General features: G+C 43.2%; 1 protein-coding gene across 1 annotated transcript; it reads left to right on the top strand.

The window, feature by feature from the left end:
• The first annotated feature begins 1,124 nt into the window (after positions 1-1,124).
• On the top strand, positions 1,125-17,649 carry PPT1 (palmitoyl-protein thioesterase 1). Its single transcript, XM_060082556.1, has 9 exons — positions 1,125-1,259; positions 4,801-4,910; positions 5,136-5,263; positions 5,589-5,659; positions 7,598-7,700; positions 11,639-11,729; positions 12,799-12,897; positions 14,819-14,890; positions 16,171-17,649. The coding sequence occupies exons 1-9, from the start codon at positions 1,136-1,138 to the stop codon at positions 16,291-16,293; spliced, it is 921 nt and encodes a 306-aa protein (XP_059938539.1). The 5' UTR covers positions 1,125-1,135; the 3' UTR covers positions 16,294-17,649.
• Positions 17,650-17,654: the final 5 nt, after the last annotated feature.

Raw genomic sequence — 17,654 nt, 5'->3', positions numbered from 1 at the left:
ACTAGAAACATGTGAATATATAGATTAAAAAACAGCTGTTTTAATGTAGGTTTTACATACCATAAAATTCACCGATTTCATGTGTACAACCCAATGATTTTTGGTAACTATAGAGTGGTACAACCATCACCACAACACATGTACTTCTTGCAAAAATACAGTTACTAGCTCTTCCTTTACAATATATCGAAAACATTTTTCGTGTCACGATATACAAATTTACCTTATCCTTTATAAAATCTGCTTCACAATATTCCATTGTATAGTGGATACACTTTAATTCACTTAACATATTCTCCATTTAAACAATTTCAATGTTTTTCTGAAAAAAAATTTTTGAGCAGGGAACTAAAATGGTGAAAGTGGATTGAGATAATGAATCTGGAGGCAAATGAAAAAGGGTAAAATGGTGGATGAGAGTTTCCTGCAATAACCCAGCTCTAAGATTAGACCAGGAAGTGGCAGTGGCTTTTCCCATCACTCTTGCATCCATCAGATGCCCTTGTCAGTCTGGAAGCTCTGCCATTTCTAAAAAACAGGTAGCTTTCCTGTCTACCTTAGCTCATAACAGTCCTTCTCCCGCATTTCATCTTTGCCTGTTGAAGTCCTATCTTTCCTTCATGATAGAGAATACCACACTGCCATGATTAACCCTGGAAATTATCCCTCCCCTTCAACTTCTGATAGAGAGCTGAGTCCTTCCTCCTTTTCTTCCTTCCACAAAGTACTTTTCTTCCTTCCACAAAGTACTTTTCTTCCAAAGGCAGTGCAATGCAGAGGTTAAGAGCAAAGACTTTGGATCCACCAATTTACTCTCTGTGAATTTGGTTCCAAACCCAAATGCTCAGTGCCTCAGTGTCCTGACCCATAAAATGGGGAGAAGTGTATTTGGCGTTGTTACGAGGATTAAATCAGATACCAGATGTAAAGCGCTTAGAATAGTGTTTGATGCGTAGGAAGCGCTGAATAAATGTTGGCTTGCATATGATTCCTGCTGGCTCTCTGTTCGCTAGGGTAACACTCCAGGACAGACACCCGTCCGCGCAGCTTCCCATGCGGAGCTGTGGAGGATGCGGCCCAGCCCCTCCCGCGCCAGGCCCAGGAGAGGGGAGCGCGGTCATGTGATTGAGTCAAGATGGCGTCGTCCAGCTCCTTGTGGCTCTTGGCTCTCGCTTTCTTGCCGGGGTCCTGCGCTTCCCTGGCGCTGGGGCATCTTGACCCGCCTGCCCCGCTGCCTCTGGTGATCTGGCATGGGATGGGTAAGTGAAGGAGGGAGTGAGAAGAGAGTCAAAAGGTTTTGGCGACTCTTTCCCTCTCCAAACCTGTGTTCGCGTCTGCAAAGTGCAAGTGTGGAGGGCGAGGACCGTGGTCACACAGCACCCGGCAGTCCCCACGGTTTAGGATTTGGGGGTTACTCTGCATTGGAAAGGGAGATGCGGAAGGAGCTGTCTTTTGGTGAGCGCTCACAGAGTGCTGTGCACTGCGGTAGGGTTTTACGTGGTGTCCTGGTTTAATCCCCATGGCAGTGGCGTCCGGGTGCAGCATCAGACACTTGCTCGGGGAAGGCTGGGCTGTGGCTGCATAACCGGGGCATCCATCCTTTTGTTCATTCACACATTGAAGAGATTTGTTAGGCACCAGTAGTTCATTTATACATTTGACACATAGTTATTGAATACCTACTGGATGCTGAGGATACAGCAGTGAACGAAATAGACTAAATTCTTTGCTCTTCTAGAACTTTCCAGTGGGAGAGACAGACTATAATATAATATAATAATATAATGTAATATAATATGTCAAATGGTGATACGTGCAATGGAGAAAAATAAAGCAGAGAGGGGGATAGAGACTGCAAGTGGGGGCTTGCAGTTTTATAGAGCAAGGTCAGGAAAGGATTCACTGAGAAAGTGACACCTGAGCAAAGACCTGAAGTCGATGAGGGAAGATGCTATGTGAATATCTGGTGGAAGGAACAGCAGATGCAAAGGCCATGGGGCAGAAGTATGTCAGGTATGGTGGTATGTTCAAGGAACAGCATTCAGGTCGTTGTAGCTGGAAGAAAATAGGTGTTTAGTGAGCAAGAAGAAAATAGGTGTTTAGTTCAGGGATGGGAAGGGGATGGGGATGGCCTGCTGATGTTGTTGGGCCTACTAAGGCTACTGTAGGAACTTTGGCTAGAATGAGATGGGAAGTTCTTGTGGGTTTTGAGCAGATGAGTGACATGATCTGATTTGCACTTTAAAAGCAGTCTAGTTGCTATATTGAGAATAGATTGTAGGAGGTCATGGACCTTTGCAAGGAGAAAAGTTAGGAAGCTTTTGCAGTAATCTAAATAAGAGGTGATGGTGACTTGAAACAGTTTAGTAATAGAGGAGATGTTGAGAAGTGGTCAAAGTTTGGATATAGTTTGAAGATGGAACCAATGGGATTTGCTAGCAGGTTAGATGTGGGATGAGAAAGGGGTCAAGGATGATTCCACGGGTTTTGGCCTGGACAGTGAGAAGGATGACGTTGTCATTTTACCAAAATGGGGAAGCCTGTAGGGTGAGCAAATTTGTGATGAAAACCAAGAGTCTGCTTTTGGACTTACTAAATTTGAGTTGTTTGTTACACATCCAGGAGATGTAGAGGCATTTGGAGTGTGGAGTCCAAGACAGATACAGGCTGGAGATTGAAGTTGGGAGCCTTTGGCATATGGCTGGTATTTAAAGCCATGGAACTGGGCGAGATCACCTAGGGAGTGAGTGTACACAGAGGAGGGAAGAGGTCTAAAGGCCGAGACCTGAGGCAGTCCCAGCATTTGGAGGTTGAGGAGATGGGGAGGAATTAGCAAAGGAGACAGTGATGGAACGACTAGGGAGGCGGTAGAGTCCGGAGAGGGCAGAGTCCTGGAAGCCACATGAAAATGTTTCAAGAGGAAGGGAGAAAAAACTGTGAGATGTTGATGACAGGTCAAATAAGATGAGGGCTGAGAATTGGTTATTGGATTTAGGAATAGGAACATCACTAATGACCTTGACAAAAGCACTTTTAGGGGAGTGGTGAGAGTGAGAGCCTTTTTGAAATGGCTTAAAGAAAAATGTTGAGAGAGGAATTAGAGTCAGTAAATAGAGACAGTTCTTTCAAGGCTCTGTGCCAGGGCCTGGGGCTACTACAGTGGAGTTAAAGGAGAACAGGGGAGCTCCGTGCCCTCCCAGAGCACAGTCACTCTGTGTGGGAGGCAGTTAAGTAACCCACGATTATAGTTCAGTGCAAGAAATCAAAGATGCTTAAGGCCTTTTCCTTCTTTGAAAAAAAATTCTTAAGCTTATTCTCAGGTTGAAAATGGGATGATTAAGTTCAAAATGGAAAATGATTTCAGCCCAGTTCTCCCACTCAGCGGCCACTTTGCTTGCTATTCTTAGTTCTGGTTCCTTGAAACAGGAAAAAAAAAAAAAAAAAAGCAAAATGTAAGTTCACGGCCAGCACTTACATGAATGCAAGAGTTAGCACCTCCTTAAATTTTGTGTCCTAGGCGCTTTACTTGTCTTACTGTAGTCCTGGCCCTAAAGAGAGATCAGATTCCAAAGTGCTTTTGAGTCTATTAACCCCAAATGTTCTAGATGATAAGGGAATCTGCACCCCTGCTTATTTTCAGTTGTGAATTTGGTGTCCCCATTATATTCTGTGGGCTTTTGAAGTTTGTTATTACCTGATAAACATGAGCTGAGCAAAAAATGTTGTTCTTTTTGTTGTTGCTGAGGTGAAATTCCTATAACATACAATTAACCATGTTAAAATGTACAATTCAGTGACATTTAGTGTATTCACGTTGTGCAATCGCCACTTCTCTCTAGTTTCAAAACTTTTTCATCACCCCAGAAAATACCTGTACCCATTAAGCAATCACTCTTGCGCCCCCACTTCCCATCATCCCCAGGAAATGTTCAGTCTGCTTTCTGTTTCAATGGATTTGCCTATTCTGGATGTATCATATAAAAGGAATTATACCTTTTGTCTCTGGCTTATTTCACTTATAATAATGTTTTCGAGGTTCATCCACATTGTAGCATGTGTCAATACTTTGTTCCTTTTTTATGGTGGAATAATATTTTATTGTATATATGCACCACAGTTGTTTATCCAGTCATCCATTGATGGACATTTGGGTGTTTTCCACCTTTTAGCTATTACAAATAATGCTGCTTTAAATAGTCTTCTACAAATCTCTGTAGGGACATACGTTTTCACATCTCTTGGGTATGTATCCAGAAGTGAAATTGATGTGTCATATGGTCATTGTATGTTTAAATTTTTGAGGAACCATCAAATTGTTTTCATGGTGGCTGCACCATATTACATTTCCACCAGCAATGTAAAGCGTTCCTGTTTCTCCCTATCTTTACCAACACTTGTTATTTTCCATTTTTAAATGAATTAATTTTTTAAAAAATTAAAGCCATCCTAGTAGTTGTGCAGTGGTATCTCATTGTGATTTTGATGTGCATTTCCTTAATGACCACTGATGTTGAACATATTTTCATGTGCTTGTTGGCCATTTGTATATCTTCTTTGGAGAGATGTCTGTTCATGTCCTTTTCCCATTTTAATTAGATTGTCTTCTTGTTGTGGAGTTGTAGAGTTCTTTGTATATTCCAGATATTAAACCCTTATCAAATATATGTTTTGCAACTATTTTCTCCCATTCTGTATGTTGTCTTTTCACATTTTCATTAATGCCTTTAAAGCACAGAAGTTTTTTAAAAAAAATAATGTTTTTTTTACTCATGAGTTTCCACGATTGCCTTTGTTGTCTAGGAGACAGCTGTTGTAATCCCTTAAGCATGGGCACTATTAAAAAAATGGTCGAGAAGAAAATACCTGGAATTTACGTCTTGTCTTTAGAGATTGGGAAGACCCTGGTCGAGGTGAGGCCCCTCACGGCTCTGTTCCTTTGAAGGTTGGCTGACTGATTTCATAGAATATATTATTAAGATGCTTAACCTTGTATTTTTAGCAGCAGATCATACAGTGATACTTTAGTTCTTGAGTGGCTTCTGTGAGGGTACCAACCTAAACAAGTTTGCTCTTAGAGAAGGTGCCAGTGATAGTTTTCAGCCCCATCCTTTCACTTCTCGTGGCTCTTCTTTTAGGACGTGGAGAACAGCTTCTTTTTGAATGTCAACTCCCAAGTAACAACGGTGTGTCAGATTCTTGCTAAGGATCCTAAATTGCAGCAAGGCTACAATGCTATGGGATTCTCCCAGGGAGGCCAATTTCTGTAAGTCCCTTTTTGTTATATCACTTACATGGAACTGATTTTTTTTCCTTTGATTCAGATAGATCTACCCATTCAGTTCTTTTGGAATCTTCACCTATTTTGGAAGGGAAACTCTTCTAAAATATCCCCATGGAAGAAGTTCTATGGAGCTTAACTTATTTTCTGTGAAGGTATAAAGATTTGTTTGGCGGTATCAGAGGAAAGTCCTGAAACTTTGTGGCTTTGGGGAGCCACAGAGGATTAAGTAGCTTAATCTGGGAAGTTAATTGTTGATGATACATTTCCATCTGACAGTTGGAACTGATAATCCTTTTTTTTTCTCCAGGAGGGCAGTGGCTCAGAGATGCCCATCACCTCCTATGATCAATCTCATATCATTTGGGGGACAACATCAAGGTAACTTTGTCCCCTTCGCTTAAAAAATTCTAGCAGCTCTATTTGTACAAGAAGCCAGCCATCCTTGCAAAAATCCTGTTTTTCTAATTTATAACAAATTAGCCAGGAGAGATGACGAAATAGGATTCCAGAGGCCTGGAACACAGATGAATCATTAGGTTACCACCTACTTCTCTCTAATTTAATTGACATGATTTCATGGAGGTGAGATGGTTGCAGCCACGTAACAGGTGGTGGTTTAAGAGTTAGGAAAGTCCAACAACCTTTCCTTTTTTTTTCTTTAAAAAATTTATTTATTTGTTTGTTTTTGGCTGCATTGGGTCTTCGTTGCTGTGTGCGGGCTTTTCTCTAGTTGTAGTGAGCAGGGCTACTCTTTGTTGCAGTACACAGGCTCCTCATTGCGGTGGCATCTCTTGTTGCAGAGCATGGGCTCTAGGCGCGTGGGCTTCAGTAGTTGCGGCACGCAGTCTCAGTAGTTGTGGCGTGTGGGCGCAGTAGTTGTGGCTCGCAGGCTCTAGAGTGCAGGCTCAGTAGTTGTGGTGCACGGGCTTAGTTGCTCCATGGCATGTGGGGTCCTCCCGGACCAGGGCTCAAACCCGTGTCCCCTGCGCTGGCAGGCGGATTCTTAACCACCGTGCCTCCAGGGAAATCCCCCAACAACCTTTCCTGTTTTCTGACATGGGTAATGTCCTACTGAATTTAGACTTAGGCAAAGAATAGTGTCTAGGCTTTTTGTTAATTTTATAATTAACAGTAGAGATTAAATCTTTCAGAAAACAACAGGTTTGCTATTTAGACAGAATTATTTACTTTTGGGCGAAGATGTGTCTTTGGGATAGAACGTTATCTCTGTTCTGATGGATATAACTGTTAGCTGGTAGGGTGTAGGGACAGACGGATTCTCCTTATAATCAGGAAACTGGCTTCACCCAATTAACGGTTACTGATGGACAAGTAATTTGGTATCGTAGGTCCATTTCACAGATGAGGGAAACTAAAATAAGACCCTGCCCATCTTGTGGGAATTTTTCAGAGGATGAAATGAAATAATAGGTAGGAAAATACTTTTTTAAAGTACACGTATTATTTAAATGCAAGTTGGTAGGAACAGCTTTATCATTCATTTATTGATTCTACAAATATTTATTAAAAACCTAGAAACAAGACAGACAAGTTTTCTGCCTTCATGAAACTTCCATTCTAGTTGGGGGGGGAGAATAGACATGAAATAGGTAAACAAATAAAATAAATACGGATAGTGGTAACTGTGGTAAAGAAAAAAAAATAGGATAATAGGAAGAATGATGGTTGTATTGGTGAAAGGTGTGGGCTCTGGAGCCAAACTGCCTGTGTTCATATCCTGGCTCCATCACTTACTGTCTAACCTTGGACAAGGTATCTAACCTCTCTCTTTGAAAGTTTCCTTTAAAAAAGAAAAAAAAGTTTCCTATCTGTAATATGGTGCAAATGATTCTACTCTACAGGGTGGTTGTGAGGATTAAATTAATTACTGCCAATATATGCTTAGAACTGGTATGTCTGGTGTCCCCCAAAATGTTATTAATGAGGATGATGAGGATGCAAGTATAATTGGGGGAAGGGAAGGAACTGGGGTTGGGCACTGCTTGAGTTAGGGCACTCAGGTATGACTTCTCTAAACCAAGAACCAAGAGATGAGAATGAGGCCAGCCATTGAAGCAGTAAGAGAAGTACATACTCCAGAGAGAAGCAGATGCAAAGGTCCTGAGGCAGAAAAGAGTGTGGGAACACCAGGAGGAAGCTGGTTATAGTATTAATTCTCAAAACATTATTTTCTTGAGGAATAAATGAACAAGATCCGGGTCTAGTTCTGGTTTTGTTTCTTGCAATGCCCTGCACATAGTAGGTATTCAGTACATGACTACTGAAGGCATGGATATTTGTCTTCTACTACTATAGGTGTTTTTGGACTCCCTCGGTGCCCAGGAGAGAGCTCTCACATCTGTGACTTGATCAGAAAAACACTGAATGCTGGAGCTTACAACAAAGCTATACAAGAACGGTATGTATGGTTAGCTGAAAAGGACACAGAACTGTCACTAATGAAAATATCATGCTGACTTTCATGCTAACCGTGATTCTAGGAGTAGTTGCTAGTGATTTTCAAATGAGATATTTATTGTAAATATGTCTATACTACCTGCTTCATTTTATTGTAAACCTAAAACTGCTCTAATATTAATTTAAAGGAAAGGAAGACATTTTTCTATAAAAGAAGAATGTAATTACAACAATATTTTTTTTTGTTTTTTTACTTTTCGGCCATGCCACGAGGCGTGTGGGATCTTAGTTCCCCAACCAGGGATTGAACCCTGGTCCCCAGCAGTGGAAGTGCAGAGTCTTAACCGCTGGACCACTAGGGAAGTCCCCACAACAATACATTTTCATCTGTAAAAAAAAAAAAACCAAAAAAGTCTTTAGAAAGTAGTAAGCCCAAGGAATTGCTGTTAATATTTGGAGGACAGATTCTTTCTGTTGTCAGCAATGAGGGATTAGCCTCCTACGTCAATGTCCTTAGCTACCTGTGTTTGGGTATTTAAAAATATACAAAATCACTTTCAGAGTGTGTTCTCCTTCAGTTGTTTCCAAACTTAAATTATACATCAGACCCCCTGGGAAATTCATTAAAAATGAATTCCAGGGCTCCATCCCTAGAAATCTGAATTCAGTAGGTCTGGAGTATTCTGGGTGATAACTGAGATTTGGGATCAACTAGTATGGTTTTGGTATCTATCCTATGGGTCTTCCAAGTGTATGATTCTTGTTTGATAGCAGCTCTTCAATACAACACTTCCTTGAAGGCCTGTCCAAGGTACAGCCTTGTGAATGACTGGCCTGTAGAAAAGACCTGTAGCTAGCTCTCTTTTCCTTTCCTACCCATTGGCTGGCTACACGTGTAGCTACAAAGCTGTCTTGGGTCAACAGTGCCACCTGATGGTCAGTGAAGGAAACTAAGAGACTTTATATCTCCACCTCCTACCCACTCAGGCAACTCAAACCACTGCTAAGCTTTACCCCTTCCTTGGTTTGACTAGTCACAGCTTGGTTATTTATGTTCAAACATTCTCTGTTCTCATGGGTATGTATGATCTGTTTAAACTACATTGTTCTTTATTCTTTACTCTTTATTCTTCTAACTATTGCCCAGATGCCTCAGAAAGAATCCACCCTTTTCTTTCTTTGTGTTTCCTTCTTTGGTGAACCAAACACAATTGGAATTATTATTGACTGTAGAGGAGCAGTCAGCTGGGGGGTGGGGGGACAGTGACACCTAAGTACTGATTAAAAGTGGTACATGGATGTGTTTATCTTCACTTCCTTCTTAACCTTTAATAAACTGGTAGCAAAAGAATAAAAAGTGCTAAACCCACAAGGGCAAAGAGAACAGGAGAGGAGAGAAGAGATAATAAAAGATGTCAACGTTTTTTTTGAAAGAAAGCAAATTAATGAGTGATAACTGCTTTAGCAGAGCAGAAAATTCTGAAACCTTTATGTCTGTGGAGGGACACACTGACAAGAAGGAACCAGCTTCACTTTTTACAGTCCCAGAAAGACTCAGGAATTAGATGCCTAAGATACCTTGGAAGGTAGAGTAAGTGCATGGGACTTTTTGTTGAAAATCTATATAAACAATGATCAGACTCCTTAGTTCCCTGAAATGCACGTCCAAGTGACTGCTCCTCTCCCTGACAAGAGAAGCCAAATTTATTTTCTGGAGCAGTTTGACTAAAGAAGTACCAGGGGGGCTTCCCTGGTGGCTCAGTGGTTGAGAGTCCCCTTGCCGATGCAGGGGACACGGGTTCTTGCCCCGGTCTGGGAAGATCCCACATGCCGTGGAGCTTCTGGGCCCGTGAGCCATGGCGGCTGAGCCTGCACGTCCGGAGCCTGTGCTCCGCAACGGAAGAGGCCACAACAGTGAGAGGCCCACATACCGCAAAAAAAAAAAAAAGAAAGAAAAAAAAGAAGTACCAGGGGAATTCCCTGGCGGTCCAGTGGTTAGGACTCCATGCTTCCACTGCAGGGGGCATGGGTTTGATCCCTGGTGGGAGAACTAAGGCCCCGCGTGCCGTGTCACGTGGCCGGAAAACAAAAAAATTAATTAAAAAAAAAAAAAGTAGTACCAGACTTCGAGATAACAAGCACCTGACAATGGTAAGACACCATATTGAAAACCCACCCCGTCCCATTCTGCTCCTAGAATGATAGCAGCCAGGCTTATTACCTGCTAGGCAGAAGTTTGACGGATCCCTCTCTGAAAAAACTGATTGGTCCCAGAGAAAAGACCTACAGGTTCATGTTTTGGAATCCTTCAGGAAGTTAGGACTCCTCCTGACTACCACGTAGTCAAGCCACCAGTAGATAAGCTCTGTTCTTGCGTGAAGAACTTTCAGTCAGCTTCTTTAAATATGAACAGTGAGCCAAGGACCCCCAGTCAGACATCTGGGGAAAGCTTCCAAAATGAAAAACCAAAACAAGCAAAAAGTAAAAAGGAACTTGGAAGAAACAGATGGCAATTCAAGGAGCTGAAGAAAACCTTAAAAAAAAAAAAGCCTGTATTATTATCTTCAGAGATAAGAGATCATCCATGATGCTAGAAGAGAATGCAAATAAAACCAATCATCAGAGAGAAAGAGATCCTGGAAATTAAAAATAAGATAACCAAAACAAAAATGTGTTAGCGGTATGGGAATATAAAGTTGAGGCACTTTCTTGGAAATTAGAACAAAATCTCAATGAGGTAGAAAAAAAGGGGGAACAGGTAAAATTAGAGAAGCCGTTCAAGAAGTCTAATACCTGCTTGATCGGAGTTTCAAAAAGAGAACAGAGGAAAGAGTGGATTGGAATTATCAAAGAAGAAATATGAGAACACTTCTCAGAACTATGGGACATGAGTTTCCACATCGAAAGGGCTCACCAAGTAGTCAGGGGTGAAAAAAGACCCACATCCAGGTATATTCCCATGAAGTGTCAGAACACTGGGGGTAAACAGCAGACCCCCGTGAGGCCACACACTGACTCCCTGACAGCAAAACTACTAGCTAGAAGGCAGTGGTGCAGTACCTTTGGCTTCTGAGAAAAAATGATTTCCAATGTAGAATTCTCTACTGAACCTGGAAGTAGCAATCAAATGTGAAGGGAAAATAAAGACATCTTCAGCCATGTAAAAAGAAAAGACATGGCCTTCCATATTCTCTCTCTAGGGGGTTGTTGGAGAGGCTCAGTGCTACACTGTCCAGCTGTGTGGCCTTGGATGTCCTTGAGCCTACTTCTTCTCACCTCCGGCGTGAGGCTAATAGTGCTTTCCTGCAGGGTTGCTGTGAGGATTAGACCAATGGAGTGTGAAGCTCTCAGTGCAGTGCTCAGCTCATAGTAGGCAGGGTTGCGCTGGTGCCACAAGCGGTGCTGTGTTGAAAATATTTATTCAACTTTAGCTTTCTCTTTCCTTTATTTATAAGTATTGCAGTGGTTGTGTTGTCTCTAAGTTGTAGTCGCACTTAAAATACTTTGTTCATAATTTAATCAAGTACTGAACTATTACTGTTTGCCAGGCCCCATTGTAAGTCTTGCAGATACAGTGGAGAATAAGACATTTAGGGTAACATACTCTGTATACTTGGGGAAAGGGGGTCTCCAAGTAAACAGATGCACTAGATAACAGTGCTAAGCTCGTGGCAGAAAGAAACGGGGGCAGCAATGGACAGTCATGGAGGAGGTGCCTACTTTGGACAGACGGTCTTTGAAGAAAAGATATTTAAGCTGGGATCTCAACAACGAGAAGGAGCATAGGAGATGCTAAGAAAAAATGGATCAGGCAGAGGGAACAGAAGGCTCTGGTCCTTTGTCCCTTTGAAGTCTCTTGGTGGCCTGTGCACAGGGGCATGCCCCGGGAGTGCTGACCGAAGTGCAGCTTGGTCACCTTTCTTTCTTTTCCTCCCACAGCCTGGTGCAAGCAGAATACTGGCACGACCCCATAAAGGAGGACATATACCGCAACAGCAGCATCTTCTTGGCAGATATTAATCAGGAGAGAGTAAGCACCCAACCCAGGCTACCATAGATGTGCATTCATTTTCCTGTTTGGGGCATTATAAACAGATTAGCAGTGACCGTTTATTCAGAATATCCCAGGCAGAATCCAGGAAACAAGAAGTTCTGTTTTTTGGGAGGCGATGCTTATGAGATTCAGTTCCTTTTAGGGAGGCTGAAATTCATGTGGCTTTCTTCCTGTAGGTTCTTCCTCTTTCCTAGTGTTGAAGCAGCAGAGTGAGCTCAGCAGGTGCTGGCTGGCTTACATGGAACTTCAGCTGCTGCCTTACTGAGGGAAGCCTTTCTAGTGGATCCTTTTTGGGTCATATTTTCTCAGAAGAGTAATTTACTTAGAAGAGAGACTGCAGAGGGGACTGAGTGTGTCCCAAAGATGAGCGTGGTTTGGGAGATTCTGGTAAACTAGATGGCTCAGTTTATATTGGGCTTATCTGGAGGTTTAAAACAAACAGAAACAGAATTTGAAGGGGGGCGGTGGGAATAGAATAGTATAGCAGCACCACTCAGAGTTTGTAGTTTCTTATTTTTTTTTTTTTTTTTTTTTGCGGTACACGGGCCTCTCACTGTTGTGGCCTCTCCCATTGCGGAGCACAGGCTCCGGACGCGCAGGCTCAGCGGCCATGGCTCACGGGCCCAGCTGCTCTGCGGCATGTGGGATCTTCCCGGACCGGGGCACGAACCCGTGTCCCCTGCATCGGCAGGCGGACTCTCAACCACTGCGCCATCAGGGAAGCCCCTGTAGTTTCTTATTTTGCCTTGGCTTTCTCTGGCTAGAAGCCTTGAACCTATGTGATGGAGGCCTTTGGAGTGCAGTGACGGATTCATGGTGGCACCAGTATGCCATGGTTGGTGGGAGCATTGTCAGTCAGATAGGATGGTAAGAAAAGGCTGTACCTGGTATATTCTGGGAAGGAAGCTAGAAAAGCAGCCCATACCATGGAGAAGAAACATGGTGGCCCAGGGTCAGGGAGACCAGAGCACTGAAAGGTTTTAATTCCCCAGCTATAACCTGATGGTGGTGTTCCTGAGGTACTTACTGTTCGCCTTTTCTCCAGGGTGTCAATGAGTCCTACAAGAAAAACCTGATGGCCCTGAAGAAGTTTGTGATGGTGAAATTCCTCAATGATTCCATTGTGGACCCCGTGGATTCTGAGGTGAGATGCTGCTTAGGCCACAACATGCCAGGAGACCATCAGAGTAAATGGCATTAAAACACAGCTGCATGACTTCCCTGGTGGTCCAGTGGTTAAGAATCCACCTTCCAATATAAGGGACGCGGGTTTGATCCCTGGTCGGGGAACTAAGATCCCACATGCCACAGGGCAACTAAACCCGCGCACCGCAACTAGAGAGAAGCCTGCACACCGCAACTACTGAGCCCCGGCACCCTGGAGCCCACATGCCACAACTAGAGAAACCTGCACACCGCAACTAGAGAGAAGCCCGCAAGGAAGAGCCCGCGCGCCACCACAGAGACCGAGTGCGGCTAAACTAAAAAAAGACAAGAAACAAACGAACAAAAGCCCACAGCTGCCTGCTGGGAAAAACTGTCAGTCCCTTTCACCCACCTTTGTGTAGAGCAGGGGTTCTGAGGTCTATAAATGGGACACTGAGGGTTGTAGCCCCCCAACCGCCCCAAATTGTGTGCAAACTTAGTTGACCCTTGAAAAACGTGGGGGTTAGGTACGCTGACCCTTCACATAGGCAAAAGTCTACATATAACTTATAGTCGGCCCTCAGTGTCCACAGTATTGGGGAAAAATCCACGTATAAGTGGACTGGAGCAGTTCAAACCCATGTTGTTCAAGGGTCAACTGTAGTTGCACCCTCTGAGGAAGGGTCTATAACTTTTATCAGACTTTCAGAGATCCATGATCCAAAAAAGTTTCAGAACTATGAGTCCAAAGTCTATAAATTGCTGAGGTTCACATTCAAGGTCTGCCTTGACCTGTCTTTCCAACTTAATCTTAACTTCATGACCACTTCATATCCTCTCTCATCAAGCCATACTGTACTACTTGAAATGCCCCGGGCCTGGCATGTGCTTTTTCTTTTGTGTCTTTGTTCCTTTGTTCATGCATTTCAGTCTCTAAAACGCCCTTCTGTGGGCTTCTCCGCCTGACAAGCTTCTATTCAGCTGTCAAGGCCAATCTCAAATGTTACTTCCTCCAGGATGCCACCCCTCTTCCAAGCAGAATTTGGTACCACCCACCTGCTTTTTTTTTGGTCGCACCGCACAGCATGCGTGATCTTAGTTCTCAGACTTGGGATTGAACCCACGCCCCCTGCAGTGGAAGCGCAGAGTGCTAACCACTGCACCGCCAGGGAATTGCCTTTGCTCCCTTTTAAAGAATCATCAGCCTCTGTTCTATCAGCATTCATCACATTGTGTCAGAGCACCAGGGACTAGCAAACTTCACCTGTGGGCCAAATCCAGCCTGCCACATGCATTTGTATGGCCCACAAACTAAAAATGGTTTTGATATTTGTAAATGGTAGAAAAAAAGTGAAAAGAATATTTGATGATGTGAAAATTACATGAAATTCAAATGTCAATGTCTATAAATAAGGTTTCATTAGAATGCAGCCACATTCATTTCAGAAATATTGCCTGTGGCAGCTTTTGCATTACAATGGCAGCATTTAGTAGCTGCAATCACGTGGCCCTTAAAGCCTGAAATATTTTGTATCTGGTCTTTATGGAAGTTTGCTGACCCCCATGCTGAACAGTTAGTTGTTTCTGTGCATTGGACTAGAGCTTCTTGAAAACAGGGACTGTATACATATTAATCTTTGAATGTTTAGACTTCAGCACAAGGATTTTCACAGAGTAGGTGCTCAATAATTGTAGGAAGCAGTAATTCTGGGGAGTTGGAAAGCTCTTTGGAATGATTAAGTCATACCTCAGGACCCACCCTTAAGAAGAGATGACTCAAGACACGCTGTTTTCCCTCCTTGCTGCAGTGTTAGGGTGTTCAGTTTGTTGGTAGTCTTAGCTACTAGCCAGTCCTAAACCAGTTTGGCAGTATGCGCCATGTGTCTGATCTGACCTCATTTCTTCCTTCTCTCCTGCAGTGGTTTGGATTTTACAGAAGTGGCCAAGCCAAGGAAACCATTCCCTTACAGGAGAGCACCCTGTACACACAGGTAACTGGGGAAGAGAGGCGCAGTCCTTTTCAGCTCCTGCTTCCGGAAGCTGCTAGGTGCTTTGGTGACAGACCTTGTCTTGTACACCCCAGCACAGCAGGTGCTCAAGAGGCATCTGACTCATGTCTGATGTGGATGAGGCTTGTTAGGCTGTTTATTGTTGCACTAGCTTATCAGGCATTGGTTTACCGAAGCCTACATCCTGAAGGTTGAAGGACCTGTACGTCATGTTTTCAGGCATGTACAGGGGACACATCATCTCTGACTCCTTCCTTCTGATAACAAGTCTAGAACCAGCTTCCTTTGCTGAGGTGTCGTCCACTACAAATCCAAGAAGCCCCCACGTGTGACAGAAACATAGAGGGCTGTTACTTTAAAACAATAGATGGCAAGTCCTGTTTTTAAATCAGGCACTGACACGGCGAGCTCCTCCTGCAGGAGACTGAGAGGAACAGAGCTGTGAATTTTGTTCAGCAATAGGTCCCGTTTCTCAAGCAGAGGTGGCAGCATTTCACCACCTCCAGTTCTGAGGCCTTCCGTACTCTTAAGGCTTTTATCTTGGGAGATACTCTCCCCAAAATGCAGAAGTGTTATGTCTGAACCACTTGCCTTCTTTCTATTCAAATTCCTCCAAGTAATTTCAGAGGCCAGTTGTCATCTCTTGGCTTTTCTCCTGCATCTGGTGGCCCCATCTTGGGTGAGGTAAAAGGACAGGGAAGCTAGGATCTGTTAAGAGTTTTGGATATTACAACTAAGAACTTATGAAACTCAAACTGATGGTAGCTACATTCTGGCACCATCGTAACTGCTCATCTTCCCACCCATACTTGTTCTTCAGCACCCCAGCTGTGGGTCATGATGTGTTCAGCGGCAGGATATGAAAGTGTCTGAGTTTTGTTATCTAAGGGTTGGATCTGTTGTAAGTTATCTAGCTAATGTTCTCCTGTCTTTAGCTCAGTCCCACTTAACTTGACATTTTGAGGCAGTTTTGCCCATGGCTTGCCCACTCATAGGTGGTCCTCCAGAAGCTTGGGGAAACTTTTCAGAAAGCAGAATATAAAACTGTATAGAATAACTTCAATTGCACATACATGTTTAATGCTTAGGAAAAAAACTGGAGGGAAGTATCCTTTTTGGCATTTTCAACAATACACCTAAATTTTAATACTCAAAAGAGAAAAGACTGCATTTTGAGAATATATCTCAAGTTAACTTTCTTTACGATTTCACTATGAAGCTTTTCATTAAGCCTCGATTAATTATGGCCTTTCTCTCTGCAGGACCGCCTGGGGCTAAAGGCAATGGACGACGCAGGACAGCTGGTGTTCCTGGCTCTCGAAGGGGACCATCTTCAACTGTCTGAAACATGGTTTTATGCCCACATCATACCCTTCCTTGAGTGAAACCCTTGTAGTTTGCACCAGAGCTCAGGGAACCCCTCACACTTCCAAACCAGTTCCCTCCATGGCCAAGCCTGAGCTCAGATCCAGCTAGAAACTAATCCTTCTCTTGTCACCGTCTAACATGCCCTGCTTGGGAAGATCCAAGATAGGAATCTTATCCTTTGCCTCATCCTATCAGCATATGGTGTTGAATGCAAGTTTAATTAGCTAATAGCCATGGAGATTGTTTTACAACCCTTTGATGTGGTCAGACTGTTTTAGGAATCAGGAGTTGGCTGCAGGTCAGTGGCAGAACTGTGCCCAGGCCCGGAAGAGACTAAACAAACTAAACCAATGAGATAGAGTCTAAGGCAGATGCCTTTCTCAGGAAAATCTAGCCACATCTCAAACCAAGAGGCCAGTACCCAGGCCTAAGGTATTCACATAAATGCTTTCTCAGTTGTGCTGGTGGAGATTTGACCAGTGCTTGGAGAAGTATTGCTTGGATGATGTGTCCACATAATTTCCTGAGGCTGTCCTCCTCTCTTTGAGTGTGTTGCTTTCTGTGGTATCTTAGCTATTATTAGACAAATTCGGGCAGCCCACCATCTTGCCTTGGTAGCACTTGTTTTTGTCTCCTCGGGTAGTGATGAATTTGTTGCTCTGTCACAAAAGGAGGGAAATAGCACCCAGTTGGATTGCTTAAGGGAGGAAGTGTACATATATTGCTTAACTTAGATGGGGCGGGGGAGGTTTAAAGAAAAATAGGAGGAGGTAGTTGGTTCTTTCCATTCCATCCTTGATGAACCTGCCCTTTCTAAATATGGCTAGTGGTGTGGATTCTAGAGTCACTCTATTGCTGGCACTAGCAAAGAATGGGAAGAAGAATGTGAAGAGATCAGGCTTTCTAACTTCCATCTCAAAAATTTGAGATTACCGCACACTTCAAACTGCTTCTGATGTGTTCTGTGAAAAAAAGAGTGCTCAAAAAGCTTAGGGAGTATTCCATATCCCTTTTCTCCTCTTGAAGATCAACCCACCTTAGAATATTAAGGACTCTGAAAATTCCTGTTACAGTAAAGAAGACTAACCTTAATCTACCGTTTCCCACGCCATTTGAGCATGGACGTCTTAACCCCCAATCCCTTATCCCATGAAAACCTAGCAACACTTTTTGGAAGATTGTTCTGCAGAATGCCAGTTTGCAGAAATGGGTAGCTATACTTGAGGGAAGCACTTCGTTAGTGCTGCAAAGTTTACCCTCTGTGATTTTTCTTTCACCTCTCAAGACTTTTCAACTAAGAGGATGAAAGGCAAGAAGTGGGGACATGTGAAAATAATTTTATGAAGTTGTTTAAAATAAAGAGTAGTTTCTTATCCTT

Source organism: Mesoplodon densirostris, chromosome 2 (assembly GCF_025265405.1).
Source record: "Mesoplodon densirostris isolate mMesDen1 chromosome 2, mMesDen1 primary haplotype, whole genome shotgun sequence".
NCBI lineage: Eukaryota > Metazoa > Chordata > Mammalia > Artiodactyla > Ziphiidae > Mesoplodon > Mesoplodon densirostris.
Note: the sequence above shows the minus strand (reverse complement) of the source record. Positions and strands in the feature narration are given on the sequence as shown.